General features: G+C 38.2%; 1 protein-coding gene across 2 annotated transcripts in view; it reads right to left on the reverse strand.

Moving 5' to 3' along the window:
* Nucleotides 1-663: 663 nt before the first annotated feature.
* COG3 (component of oligomeric golgi complex 3) overlaps nucleotides 664-15919 on the reverse strand; it is a 76706-nt gene continuing 61450 nt past the window's right edge. For both annotated transcript variants that reach the window (XM_011940000.1, XM_011940009.1), the window contains exons 20-23: nucleotides 12546-12621; nucleotides 7399-7526; nucleotides 6542-6640; nucleotides 664-2613 (exon numbers count right to left, since the gene is read on the reverse strand). In XM_011940000.1, coding sequence (XP_011795390.1) covers nucleotides 2584-2613; nucleotides 6542-6640; nucleotides 7399-7526; nucleotides 12546-12621 — 333 coding nt within the window. In that variant the 3' untranslated portion in view covers nucleotides 664-2583. The remainder of the gene's footprint in view (nucleotides 2614-6541; nucleotides 6641-7398; nucleotides 7527-12545; nucleotides 12622-15919) is intronic.

Below are 15919 nucleotides of genomic sequence, written 5' to 3' on the forward strand. Positions count from 1 at the left end.
TGGGTGTGTTTGTATACACTGTTAAAACCCACTTGATTTTCTTCAACATGTGTAAAAGTACCCAATCTTGTAAGAAAAGTTATTTTAGAATATAGATAGAAAAAAATCTGGAAGCTATATGCCAAACATTCAACTGTGGTTGGCAGTTATAAGTTGTCTTACTTATAACAGCAGAAGAAAATTTAAAGATATGGTGTTGTTAAACCAGGGGAAAAAATACAAATATTTTTGGAAAATAGATGGAAGAATACAATACTACTAAATTTCAATACAACCATGTATGTCAGTACTATGCTGACAGTACTCATGAAATTGTCAGTTTCACAAAGAAAAAGTTAAAATGCCTTCTAACTAATGAAGCATTAAGATGCTTCAAAAATGTCTTGCCACAATAATTTTCTTGCCAAAGGAATTTATACAGTACAAAACTGGCAAAATCTGAGTAAGAATGATAGAGTATATTAATGTCAATAGCCTGGTTGTGATATTGTGCTATAGTTTTGCAAGATGTTACCATTGGGGGAAGCTGGGCAAAGGTACATGGGACCTATCTGTATTATTTCTTAAAACTGCATGTGAGTCTGATACAAGTTATCTCAATTAAAATTTTATATTAAAGAAATTTTCCTCAAGGAATCCACACACATATCAGACACATGAGGACAAGGTAGGAAGCAAAAATCTTTATTTTTAAAAAATTCACATTTATTAAAAACAGCAATTTCTAGCCAAATAATATAAAGCATTTTAAATTATTTGAAAGTATATACACTCTTTGTATAAGTGAACACTTGAAACTGTACAGATTTAAACAAATAATCATTTAGCAAACAAGTTGGGTCACTATTACCTACTCAGCACTTTGTAAGGTGTTTGAGTGTTTCAGAAATAAAAGATCAAAACACAAGAACCAATGTCATTAAATATTTTTTAAGAACACACTCCACTCTGTACATCAAATTAAATCAGTCACAGTACTTACTGTACAATAATCATGCCCTCATTTCTTTGGAAAGGCTATTAAAAATCAAATGTACATATAATACACAAAACTGGATATTTTACAGTTTATTTCATTAAACATGTATTTAAAAAACACTTAAGTATAAGTAAATACAATCTTCCTAATTCATTCATTTCATGGCAAAGAATGAATATGGGCCCTCTTACCTTCTACCTTCTCAAAATAGAGAGTAATAAGCTCGATCAAGCAACATCCATCACCAATTTAAACTGAGTGAAAAGAAAGTGACCTGTTACAAATGACAACAATCAGGGTAGGTAACCCATCTGCACCCTGCAGAAGTGCTGCCTCAGTACGTTTAATGAGTTACAGGCACCTACTGCACCAAAAGGTCCCCTGGTCCCATTCCAGAACCCCTGACAGTGTCCACCTCTAGACTAGTGTTTGAATAACTCAGAATTCTTTTTGAACTAAGAAGCTGGCTGCCTTAACATCGGTGGCAAAACCAATCCAATAAGGAAATAGGAATTTGTTGGAAAATTCATAGATATGCATAATTGATGATCCCTGATATGGTGTGGTAGTTTTCAGATGTGGATAGTGTTTGTCATCCTTAGGTTTGCTGGTAAAATGTATTCAGATGTAGCCGGCCTGAAGATCCACACGGCTGGTTCACAGCACAGCACAGCACAGCCAGCTGAATGAATAGACAGGACATGAAAGTGTTTGCTTTTCAAAGAACTGCTAAAACCAAAGGCAGTGTGCAGAAGGCTGGTGACCTGAACCTTCATTCAAGAGGAACACTACTCATCAGGTTTCTTTCTCTCCTTTATGCGCCAAATTTAAGACACCTTAATTGGTACTTTGCACTCACAAACACGCACTATCATACCATGAAGATACTCATTAAAGACACCGCATGTATCTATGATGAGAAGGCTGCGGCTCCTTGCTTTAGAACTGTCTGCACCTAAGCAATTCAAGGGGCACAGATGCTGGAGCTTCACACAAAGTCCCTGTATCTTTAAACTACCTCACATCAAACAGAGAAAAGGATGACACCCCGAATTCCCAGGAAGGCAGAATGTGTCCTCAGAAGCAACCAATCTACTCCAAACTAAACTTCAAAATGACAGGAGAAACATTACATTAAATAAGAGTGTGAAAATAACATTTCACTGTGGAATGCTCAGTGGTTAAAAGTGTTACAGTGTTTCACGTTTAGCAAACCTTACTCTTACAGGCCTTCTCATTCGCTGTATTTCTGTAAAGTTCTTTGCACTACTTATTGTAATCTATGTTTATTGCACATCTTTAACAAAGAACCATTTCACTGAGTGTCTGCCCTAGCTCTCTCTTCACATTTCTTGTGACCATTTAAATGAGGCAGTTATCACCAATCACACATTAATCTTTGGCATTTTGATGTTTCAGAAAAGAAAACACCGATCCCGTAACACTTTGCTTCTATTTCATTCTGCAGTCAGCACTGAGCAGCACGCTCGTGTGGTTCTCGGGCACATTCCCACATACGATTCCTCGGTGTCCTGCAGACCGCAAGACTTCTCAGCCTGCTCCTCCCAGACAGACCATTTAGGTGCACAGCCCGGCTGGCCTGCTTATTTAGAAACTGACAGCAGAAGGCTCAGCTGAAAAGCAAAATTAAGAGCTATGTTAGTTCTCCTATGGAATACTGTCCTCGAGAAAAGTCAAGGAGGGACGGGAACCACAAGGGTTGAAAAACCTCAGCACCATGCAATACAGCCAGGTAACAAACCTGCATATATACCCCTTGAATCTAAAATAAAAGTTGAAAACTAAAATAAAGCAATTAGAATGGGAAAAAAAAAAAGTTGTTTAGAGCCTCAAAAACAGAATGAGAGAAAAAGACTAAGATTTTTATGAGACCAGTAAACATGGCTGTAAAGTAGAAACTGGCCCACAATGTCGGTCTATTTCTGAGGCAGCCACTGGGCACTGGCATTGGGAGGCCCTGTCAGGGGTCACACTTCATTACCAAATCTAGGCCATCAAATCACTTAAAATCCAATGAGATTAATGGCAAAAACGATATACAAACACTGACAAGGACAGAAACGTATCTCCATAATCCACTGTGCCGTGTTCTACGCAGTGTGTTGTGGGAAGAGCTGTGTGTAAGATGTCCTTTAAGTGACTTTTTAAAATGCACAGGAAAAGACATGACAAGTGAATTGCCACTCACATGCCAATTCTGACCAACTACAGGAGCAACCTGCCCACTCTGTGACGGAGGACTGGGACACCAGAGCCGGACACAGCAGTGATAGGAGGGAAATGGCTGCCTGCACCTCAGGTGTCTAACACCCAGGCCTTGGAGCCTTGCGGGTAAATGGCCTGGCTGTGAACGTTCTATCAGTACAGCTGCTTTGCTGATGCAGCCCATCACCCCAATGTCGTTTATAAATGAGTGCTGTCGGAAGAGGGATACAGAATCACCTCTGTGCTTTCCCTACCGAAGTACAAAGCCTGAATCTAATCATGATGAAAGAGAACACCAAATGGAGAGACAGTCTACAGAATAACTGGCCTGTCAAGGTCAAGAAAGGCCGTCAAACTGCTCCAGGTTAAAAGAGGCTAAACAGATGTGACACCTGACAGCAGTGCATGACCTGGGACTGGACCTGGACTGGGGACACGTCAGCAAGAAGATCAGGAGGAACGGCATGGGGACTCTGATGAATATGAACTGTGAATCAGACACTAGTATCAATGTTAAGTTTCCTGTTTTGGTAACTACAGGAGTAGTGCAAGAATTTGCTTGTTCTCAGGAAACACACTCTGAAGTATTTAGGAGTAAAGGAGCACTGTGTCTCCCAACTTCCTCTCCAATGATTTAAAAGCAGGGCTTGAGGGATAGGGAAAGGAAAAAGTGAGAAAAATGAAGCAAACGGGGCAAAATGAAAATGGGGTAAAGATATATGAGCACTCCTTACACTAATCTTGCACTTTTTCTGTAAATTTGAAATTATAACAAACTAAACTTACAAAAATAACATCTTCTGCCATAAAAATGGATCTTATGATCCAAGTATTCCACATCTACATTCATGCAAGGGACTATAACTGGAGAAAAAAACATAGACAACTAGGTTGAATGGTCTCTCTTGGATTTATATCCACTAAACTCAGCCGAGCCTCTCTCCTCATTCTCGGTGATGACCTTGCTTCTTATTTCACTCAGAAATGTGAAGCACTCAGAAGAGCACATCCATGAGTTCCCGCAGCATTCACATCCCCCCATCCACGCCCACACTCAGCCTCCTCCTGTCACCATGACTGAACCCCCATGTGCCTCACAAAGGCCCCGCCCTGCCTGTTCTTGAAATTCCACCCCACATTCTCAAGATATTTTCCTCTCCTTGTAGATCTTCCCCATGAGCATAAAAACACACATTTTTCTCCTATCTTTTTAAAAAAACAATAATTACCCTGCAGAAAAATTTGGCTGGGTGCGGTGGCTCACGCCTGTAATCCCAGTACTTTGGGAGGCCAGAGCAGGTGGATCACAAGGTCAGAAGATCGAGACCATCCTGGCTAACACGGGAAACCCCGTCTCTACTAAAAATACAAAAACTTAGCTGGGCGTGGTGGCGGGCGCCTGTAGTCCCAGTTACTCGGGAGGCTGAGGCAGAAGAATGGCGTGAACCCAGGAGGCAGAGGCTGCAGTGAGCCGAGATCGCGCCACTGCACTCCAGCATGGGCAACAGAGCGAGACACCATCTCAAAAAAAAAAAAACCAATGGAAGGATAACCCAGTAACTAATAAAAAGAGTTATCTATAGGGGAGGGAAGGGAAAGGCTGGAGGGGATTGGAAAAGGAACAAGACTTCTCCAAATGTACCTTGTTCTGTAATTCTGACTTGGAAACCATGCAACTATTTTATATCATTAAGAAACAAAATTAAATCAAAATAGAAAAAAAAATCTCTAAATATTGAAAAGAAACTCAATTATATATCGAGTTAGTGGTACAATCACATAGAAAGTAATTACTTCAAATAAATTATTAAGAAGTATTTTGACTGTACAAATATCTAGAACGATACAAATATCTTTTTAAAATGTGACCCACCTATCCACGTAAAGGAGTAGCTACAGCCATAAAAAGGAAGCTCTCTCTGATACACACAACACAGATGAGCCTTGAAAACACGCTAGGTGAATGAAAGAAGCAGCGATATGAGGCCATGTATTGTATGATTCCATTTAATGAAATATCCAGAATAGGCAAATCCACAGAGACAAAAAGTAGATCCATAGAAGAGCAGGAAATGCAGGATTTGCTAATGGGTAAGGGGTTTCTTTGGGGAGTAATGAAAATGTACTAGAATTAGATAGTGGTGATGACTGCAAAACTTTGTGAATATATTAAAAACCACTGAACTCTGCGCTTTAAAAAAGGATGAATTGTATGGTATATGAACTACATCTCAATTTTAAAATGACCCCATTTCTCCCTCCAGCTACCACCCCATCTTTCTCCTGTCCACTACAGTAACACTCCTCGAAAGATTCTGGCCAGGTGTGGTGACTCGTGCCTGTAATCCCAGCACTTTAGGAAGCTGAGGCAGACAGGTCACTTGAGGCCAGGAGTTCAAGAACAGCCTGGCCAACATGGTGAAACCCTCTGTCTACCAAACACAAAAATTAGCTGGGCATGGTGGCAGGCACCTGCAGTCCCAGCTATTTAGGAGGCTGAGGCACGAGAATTGCATGAACCTAGGAGGCAGAGGTTGCAGTGAGCCAAGATCACATCACTGAACTCCAGCCTGGGCAACAAAGTGAGACTCCATTTAAAAAACAAAAAAACACAGGATATATCTACACTCACCATTGCCTAGTCCTCTCTCCCTAGTTCTCTACCCACCCTAGTCAGGCTCTTGCCAGCCTGATCAGTCTCCCCAAATTCCCTAGTCCTTACTATAAACTAAATTTCTAAATTATCCTAAACTTAAGACCATAAATAAAATATCCCCCACAGTGCCAAGCTACTCCTAATACATACTGGGTACTCAATAACTTCCATTTTTTTAATCTGCAAGTTATTTAAAAACTACAAACAGGGTGCAGTGTGTACTGCTCGGTGATGGGTGCACCAAAATCTCACAAATCACCACTAAAGAACTTACTCGTGTAACGAAATATCACCTGTACCTCAATAACCTACAGAAAAATCAAAAATTAAAAAAAAAAGAAATTGTATTTCTCTTATTACGCATATTTCAAACAAAATTTTCAGCAAGCTAAATGCCACTATTTGAGTCTTTTACAAACAGGTCATTCTCTTAAACACAGCAATATTCATATCAGAAAGGATTAAATGGAATTTTAATCCTGAAATTAACTGAAAATTCTAAAACCATTCCCCAAAAGTTTGAGAGAAAATTCAAAGTCTAAATTCTTACTCATCAGAATAAAAGAAGGTACTATTTTTTTAATTAATACTAAAAATATGTTTGCTCAAAGACATTATCTACTCAAGTGAAATAACCAAGAGGGCATCAAAGTAATAAGGATCTTCTGTCTACTGATTACCTGTTCCATAGATGGACAGGCAATGATCTGGATGTCTTCAGGGCTGAACTCTTCCTTTAACAGAGCATGGAACTTCTGGAAGACTTGCTGAATATTATTCTGAGAAAGGAGGAAAGGAGATCTTATCAAATGAGTTGTCTTAAACATGAAGCACCATGAATGTTAAATCCTAACGGTATTTGCCAAAGCGAGTGGAAGCAATGTATCTTTCATGATATTACCAAAGATACATAATTTGTTCTTAATATTTCAATGCTGGCATAACCTGATGAAGACTTATCAGATAATGCTTCCCAGGAAGACTAAACTCTAGCAAGCCTTGCCCCCCAGAGAATAATTTTAAGAGTCTTCTGCAGCAATTTCTTACACAAAAGATAATAAAGTTCCTAGACACATAAAACATACTTTAAAATCAACCAATGCCTGGGTAAGGACAAGAGCTCAACACAGAGCTGGAAGTTATGAGCCCTATATTTGCTCTGCCATTTAATCCCTTGGTTGCCACTGCAAGCCATTTCTTTCTACTACTCACCAGTAAAATGGGGCATAATTCCTGAAGTGCTGCTCTGTTGAGAGCTGGGCCACATGCAATGTAAGGGTCTGATTTTTTGGTTTATTTACGAATTTCTACTTTCAATAGTAACATTAAAAACTTAAGACAAAGTGACAGTGGGAAAAAAAGATAATCAAGACAGAGGCAGACTCTGTAAGCCTTTCATGAATCATAGTGATTTTTCAACTTCACTAGAACAGTATACCAACATTTCTAAATTTCTACAGGAAAAGGAAAATGGTAAATGAGGCAAAGAATACTTGAAGTCACCTGCCAACATTCAAATGAGTTATCTGATACTCACCCTCACAGGTTTAAACAAGATGAACTCGGTATCTTTATTGCATAGGTACAAGGACATACTTCTCAACGTCACAGGCAGCTTTGTTTTTAGTGTCTTATACGCAGTTGCCGCAAGGTCACTGACCTTTGCTGGAAATAAATTAACCTCATTAGTGTCACAACGAAAAAGAAAAGAAATATTTCCATTTTAATTGAAAGGGGAATAAAGGGAGAAAAAAATAGCAGAAGAAAAGACTCTTTATTTCCCCAAAGAATTTCTTTCATTTTTATAGCTTATTTACCAAGTTTAATCATAAGCCCTATAAACATTCATTAAGTATCTACTATACAAAATTCTAATCCCAAGGGCTAAGGCAGCAAAATAACTCCCCTAGCATGCTTCAGGACATTCATAGGAGCTTTAATATGTACCTTTGGAATTTGGAGGTAAGAGATTAAGGTTTAAAAAAAAAAGTCATTTTCAGAGAGACACTAGTAAGAATTACTTCATAATGAATGAGTTTGTTCATTTGCAGAAATGACTCACAATAAGAGATGCTTAGATTATTCAGAAAATATCCACGTATATTTAAGGGGAATTAAATATCTATTTGTTATATTCATATACTGTATTATCAGAAAGGGAACAGAATCCCAAAAAGTTATAACAAAAATAACTATGAAACCCTGTTCCATAGATGGACAGGCAATGATCTGGATGTCTTCAGGGCTGAACTCTTCCTTTAACAGAGCATGGAACTTCTGAAGATTTGCTGAATATTATTCTTAGAAAGGAGGAGAGGAGATCTTATCTTTATCTGAAGGAGTTACATAAAAAAGAAGAGTAGTAATCTGTATGAAGTATTTCAGTTATCTAGAAAACTACAAAGAAAAAAGACAACAATTTCAAAGATGCTCAACCTCACTCATAATTAAATAAATGTAAATTAAAGGAGTGAGATATTTACAGATGATTGGCAAAAATTACTAAGATTGTGATATCCATGTTTGACAAGGGTATGGAGAAACAGGCATCTTTGTGTACTGCTGATGGAAGTATAAGATGGTTCAACCTCTTTGGAAAAATATTAGGCAGTATCTAGCAAAACTGAAAATGCAGACACTTTTTCCTTTAGCATTTCCACCGCTAGAAATTTACTCATGGATATACTCAAAACATACCAAGTTATGGAGTATACAGAGATGTTAAGAGTATAAGGAAACACACAAACTGCAAATAATTTAGGTTTCCATTATAAGAATTACAAAAGAAATCATGCTATAGTGATGTAGTCGATGCATCCAATAAATAGAATGGATCAAGTTGGATATGCTATACAGAAAGGCCTCTAAGATATATAAGAAATGAAAAAAGGAAGCGGTATGATACAATCCCATTTGGGTAATATTTTTAAAGTCCACATATGCTAGTATATACATAAACAATTTTGGGAAAGAAACTTTAATAGTAGTTGCCTCTGAGAGAAGGACTAGTTTGATGGTAGAAAATATAATTACTTTTCATTTTATAGCTTTTCATAGTTCAAATAATATACCATGTAAAAAAGTTTTTTTAATTGAGGAGGGTTGCAGTAAAGCAGGGTAAGAAAGTACCAGTGCTCTTGCAACTGGAAAGGGGTTCATCCAGACCCCAGAAGAGGGTTCTTGAATCTCATCCGAGAAAGAATTCGGGCGAGTCCACAGTATAAACCAAAAGCAAGTTTGTTAAGAAAGTAAAATGGTGAAAGAGTAGCTACTCCATAGACAGAATAGGGTGTTCCCAAAATTAAGAGAAGTAACGTGCCCACCCTAGGTGCAATGCTTGTTTATATATAGGATAACAAAAAACATGGGGATATGTACTCTGCTACAAAGGTTTGTGATAAAGGGTTAATTTTTCTTAATTACTATATTTTGCAAGAAATCAATATTATTATCTTTAAAGCAAAATTAGGAATGCTTTTGTTCTCAAGATACCAGGGTATCAGGACATTCCTGGGTCTGGGTGTGTTTAGTAAACGTTATTAATCTGCTTCCTTAAATGTAAACATCTAGAGGCTAGGAATACCCAACCTCCTTGAAATGCAGCCCAGCAAGTCCCACCCCCATTTTTCCTAGCTCTCTCTGGAGATGGAGTTGCTCTGGTTCAAATGTCTCTGACACTCTCAGGAAGAAAGAATAAATAATTCAGGAACTGCTTATTTTTCATTAATAGATGAAAGCTCCTTCAAGACCCTTACTTCCACGGGCTCTGCTTCTGTCATTACTAACACACCTCAGGGATCACTAAATCGGTCTTCAGAGCCCTTGATAAGCAGAAAGTGGGTGTGCAGGCTGGTGACGAAAGTATCCTCTAATTCCTAAAAAAGGTTTCTTCGTCAGAGTAAATTAACAAATGGGCATCCTAATTTATAACTCACTCTCCTGTGGGTTTGTTTGATCATGAAATGATCCCTGAGAACTTGACCAAGTCTGAATGAACCAGTAACCCTCAGTTTTTAGGGCAGAGGGGTCCAAGACAGTTGCTAGATTGTCCTCAATGCTCCCACTCCAAGGGGCCATAAATCTCTCTTTGGCATTCGAGTGTGGGCTTCAAGTCTACAGATTCTAAAATCCAACTCCATACCTCTGCTATGACTAAATGGGATAGAAGATATGACTACAAGATAAACTGAACTGTTATTGCTATATTCACTAAGATCTTCTCACTAAGAAAGAAGAAAATGGGTTAAATGACAAAGCAGCAAGTCCTACTTCAATCTGTCCTTCTGTCTACTCCTGTTAGTTTCCTTTTATCTACTCCTGCTTTACTATGACAATTCTAAACTCTAGTAATGCTTAAGAGCACAATACATCTAACATTTTGAATCCTATTAGGGTTCCACTTGAGAAAATGACAGCCCCTATTTTGAGAGAAAGGATCTTTCCAAAGGGGAAAGAGCAATACCTTAATTATGCATCAAGAAACTGGGCTTAGCTGTACTGGTTTCTACCTATCTTAAGAAAGATTTATCATACCCAAGAGTTTCATTTACATAAATATTCCAAATAAAAATCAGCTCCTATTTCTAACTAAGCCCTATAAAAGCAATTGGAACCTTGAGTCAAAGGCTCCAATTAATCCCCAAATCATCAGAATTCCTTCAAGAGGTAGGCTGAGTTGTGAACTGAAAAGTCTGCCTCTTGACTGCGAGGAATCAGAAGAGGTGGTTAATACTATGCCAGACTATGATTAGAATTTCCAGTATTGTAGGTAAAAGAACCTGATTTTCTATCTTCAGACAGAATGCACTACTGTATTAAGTGTGCTTTTGTAGTAAGATGTCAAAGATTTCTATTCCACACACAACACGAACGTTTAAAATAATAAAGACAATAGAACATTCCTTGTCTGCATCATGGTAAATGAAACACCTAAAGCATGTCACAGAGTTTATGTGCAATAAAACAAATCAACTCAAACCTATATTGACATCATCAAAGTTCACATGAGGAACCTTTGAAATAAAATCTTATCTTCCTTTCAAAGACAACTGACATTCTCTACATTTACAAATCTTCCTAAGTGATACATAGCTACTCTTCTAATTTATCAGTTCAACTTCAAGTTAACCTAAGGCATTCATAATTAAAAATTTTGAGGCCAGGTGCAGTGGCTCAGGACTGTAATCCCAGCACTTTGGGAGGCTGAGGTGGGCAGATCACCTGAGGTCAGGAATTCAAGACCAGCCTGGCCAACATGGTGAAACCCCGTCTCTACTAAAAATACAAACATTAGCTGAGCACAGTGATGCATGCCCGTAGTCCCAGCTACTCAGGAGGCTGAGGCAGGAGAATCACCTGAACCTGGGAGGTGGAGGTTGCGGTGAGCTGAGATCATGCCACTGCACTCCAGTCTGGGCGACAGAGTGAGAGTTTGTCTTGAAAAAAAAAAGAAAAAAGTTTTCTTTGAGCTGGGTGCAGTGGCACACACCTGTTTTAATACAAAAATTAACTGGGCATGGTGGTGGGCACCTGTAATCCCAGCTACTTGGGAGATTGACGCAGGAGAATTGGCTAAATCCAGGAGATGGGGGTTGCAGTGAGCCGAGATCACACCACTGCACTCCAGCCTGGGCAACAGAGCAAGACTCCATCTCAAAAAAATAATAAATACAATTTTGGAGGCTTTGAATAGCTTCAATCATTCTTCCTAAAGAAAATGAATACTTAACAGACATAATGCTCTTTCAATATGGAAAACCAATCATATTAAAAAGTTGATTCCAGATTAGGAGCCTGTGCAAAGCCAATTTTTCATGGATGCAAAGCCAGAATCATTTTTTGGATCTCTCTCACTGAGTGGAAAGCTGCCCTCCAATTTGGACACAGCTTACCCATAATTAAAACACTCATTCTTTCTCCATTTTGCCCGTTTTAGTTTCAAAGACTCTCTACCACAATATTGGCTAGGGAATGGCCAGAAATATCAATTTAACAAAATGATTTATTTTGGTTTAATGGCAACTTAAAATGCCACAAGATGTACCAAAAATAACGTTAGTCGTGATTTTAAATGTCTAACGCTAAAGACCAAAAAAAAAAAACCAAAATCCTCAAGCACACAAAAATTTACATTTAAGAAAGAGTAAGACTGGGAACATCTCAAATATATCTGCCAATCAGACAATAATATTGCCTGCCAACTCCCAACTAACACCTCGATTTTTATAATTTTTTTTTCCCCAATACTCTAAAATGTCAACAGAGGATAACTTGGACAAAATGTGGAAGAAAATAGTGGCCCAGCATTTCTTCATATACTTGAAAGTAGGTACACTCACCATAATTTCTTCCTATCAACCACAGTATTTTCATCAAAGCTTGAACACAATGAATAGTGGGTGTACAGCAATCAACAGACTCAAAGGGTTTCTATCTTAGCCATATTTTAGTTTTAACTAGGTGATTTTTCAAAAAAAAATTCTTCCTTCCTTGATATGCTTGTTGAAATGCAAGTAGTGCTAGCCAATGAAGACCTGTCAGCTCCAAACTGAATCCTGCATTAACTCAGATTGCAGCACCCCAGAGTGAATAGGAAACCAACTCCAAGCTGTCACAGTAAGGACTATATAAATGCAGATTAATAACATCCTAAAAAAGAAATCCGAAACGGTCAAATGAGAATACCTGGTTGTGCCCAAGGCTGCTGGGAGAGAGTATACTTGGGGCCTCCTTGACTGGCCATTGTTTTTAACGCTGAAACCTAGTAGAGGAGACAAGAAGAAAAAAAGTTTCATTTCATCAATGACAAATTAAACTGGTACTGCTCTCAAGGAATACACAACACCATTTAAACCTATTAAAACACCGTGATAATCAAATGTGCAGCCCCAACAAAAATGCATCATCTCATAATCCTTTATAGGTAATCAACATTTTTAGCAAAACTTCTTTTGTGATTTCAAGGCACATGGTTATCTTGCCAAAAATCATACCTAAGTCCTGACACATTCTATCTGAAATACTTCCTGCTAGGAAGACAAAAATGAAGCCCTAGAGAAATGTCAACACAAAACAGGTATCTCTTAAGGAGACTGTTATGTCAATATTAAATTATTTTTGTATGTAATTAGAAAAATGTCACCCTAGCTGGATAAAATCTCCTTTACATCTGGAGGATCATTTTTCTTATATCACAGAGAGAATGTCATTAAAACAAATAAGATTTTCAAATACCATCAAAAATCATATATGACCGACCAATCAGTGCTCAAGATAGACCTGAATGACCATCTTCTAGTCATCTCTTTTCATTCCTTAGCAGCAGTATAGAGAAGCTTGAACAAGACTCTTTCTAAGACAGTAAGCTGTGGTGGAGCTATAGGGTAGCTGGGGAGGGTGAGAGAGAGAAACTGCACAGAATGTGTTTTAAAATGGACAGTCATGTGCCAAGGTGCAGTCCATGGCTTTGGCCTCACAGGAAGGTCTCACTAGAAAACCCTAAGCACCAACTCTAGATTTCTCACACAAAAACATGTAGGCAGAGGATGGGCAGACACAGGGTATAATGTTGACTTGGATCTCTTCAGCCTCCCCTTTGTTTCTAGTTTCTATTTCTCCTCCTGGACCCCTCTAGGCCTTTGCTCATACTGCCTACCTGTATAAAATCACCTCTTTCCTCCTCTCACTCCATCCCTCGCCATATCTTTATTTTTTGAGATGCACTTTAAAAAATGAATCATATATTATAGACACTAGACACTGCTAAAAGAAAAATACATTCACACTTTAGTGTTATGTTATCCAAAATATTTTCCATTGTAAAAATATAAATATACTAATGTGTATACATTTACAAATCTGGGAACAGTGTTCTGTGAACTTTTTTCCCCACTTAAATCTACATTCTGGTCATTTTCCCACATCCAACAGTTTTGTTTTAATAGTAATGGCTGCCTACTGTTGCACTGAATGCTCCAGAATTTAACCAATTTCATAACATATATTTAGGTTTCGTACAAGTATTTTTATGTTAAAAACAAACATTAACTAGTGTATTCATCCCTATTTACTATCCAGATAGTTTACTTATCTTTAAGTCAAACCTCAAAGAGCATTTGCTTCAAAAGTTTTCCCCAATTAGCCTCATTTTTTTTTTTTAAGGCTAGTCAAGTGAAGCAGTGGGAGCCCCATCTTTTTAAAAATTCCTACACAATGAACAAAGACCCATCGTCTCACAATGGCATTGCTGTATACAGTTTAATGTTTAACTATTTTTCTATCTTAATTTCCCTTTAGGTTATACCTCCTTGAGAGCAGGAATTAAACTTACAGATCAAACTCTATTACATGTACTAGATCAAGAAAAAAATTTAAGTTTACAGTGTTACTGAGGAAATTTACAACACTCCAGAGGGAATATTAAGAATAAACTCATTGGCCGGGCGCGGTGGCTCAAGCCTGTAATCCCAGCACTTTGGGAGGCCGAGACGGGCAGATCACGAGGTCAGGAGATCGAGACCATCCTGGCTAACACGGTGAAACCCCGTCTCTACTAAAAAATACAAAAAACTATCCGGGTGAGGTGGTGGGCACCTGTAGTCCCAGCTACTCGGGAGGCTGACGCAGGAGAATGGCATAAACCTGGGAGGCGGAGCTTGCAGTGAGCTGAGATCCGGCCACTGCACTCCAGCCTGGGTGACAGAGCGAGACTCCGTCTCAAAAAAAAAAAAAAAAAAAAAAAGAATAAACTCATTAATAATCAAATTGCTTGAAAGAAAATGAATATTTTCTACATATAAGTCTGAGTTTTTAGAATAAACTGGTCCCATCAGAAAACAAAACAAAACAAAACACTTTTAAGCTTAGCTACAAACCTGGAATTATACTTCCTTTAAAATGCCTTAATTTAGACTTTTCGCTAAAGCAAAATCTTCACCTCAAATTTGTCAAACTGTACTACCAAATAACATTTCAGCAGCAAGCACTTTACAGATACACACACGATCTTGTTTTGTCTCATGATAACCTTAACTTCAATCAGAAGGTGGCAGACACAGTCGCAGGATCTAGGGCTCAGGTGCCTTGACACAAAGTTCTGTGCTTTCTACTATAACCACTACCATCCCAAGTACTACTTAAGGGTTTGTTTCAAGCAACATTTAGTACAATGGAATTCTAGAACAATAAAAAAGTATCGACAGTTTTTGAAGTTTGGTAGAAAATAATCTAAGCCAAATGTTTTCATATGAGCCTCTACTCCTAACCCTTAGAATAGTATTACATTCCCTCAGGTCAAATACTTACAGAAGAGGTTATTTTTCCAGGGGCAGGAAATGAGGCAACAGAGCATATATGCTCTTCTAGTACTTACTTTATTTTTTCTCAGGAAAGATCAATAATTATACCAAAAATCAAGTATTAAATAGAAACCAGACAGGTGAAGATGTTGTAGAAATGTTTATCTTATGAATACTCAACCTGTTTCTCAACCTGTCAAATAAAGATGCTTCTCTTACTCAAGGTTCCAGGGATGTAGTAAGAATTAATGCATAGAAAGTGTCTCAACAAGGAGCACAGAGGAAGAAGCTACATAAACAACAAGGCCAATTTACAGTAGATGAAAGGGATCCAAACCAGACCCCAACTCTTTAAGCTCAAAAACAAGTCTTCTGACAACCTAAAAATATTCTCTACGTGGTAATACATACACATTGTTAAAAATCAGTCCAAACTTAGAAACAAGCTGAGGATATTTTGTTGATGAGGCTTACATCCGAATGATAAATACCGAGACCTACAAACACACCTCCAAATGAGATGAAAGACTGTTTCCTATCTGTACCTATGGGTGTTGATTTTCCTGTAATCGTTTATCAGGGGACAAACACTAGTTGCCTTGTAAAATGCTAACTAACGCCAGGCACAGTGGCTCCTGCCTGTAATCTCAGCACTTTGGGTGGCCGAGGAGGGCAGATCCCTTGAGGCCAAGAGTTTGAGACCAGCCTGGTCAACATGGTGAAACCCCATCTCTACAAAAAATACAAAAAAATTAGCCAGGC

The sequence above is a fragment of the Colobus angolensis genome, unplaced genomic scaffold (assembly GCF_000951035.1).
Source record: "Colobus angolensis palliatus isolate OR3802 unplaced genomic scaffold, Cang.pa_1.0 Scaffold101, whole genome shotgun sequence".
Lineage (NCBI taxonomy): Eukaryota > Metazoa > Chordata > Mammalia > Primates > Cercopithecidae > Colobus > Colobus angolensis.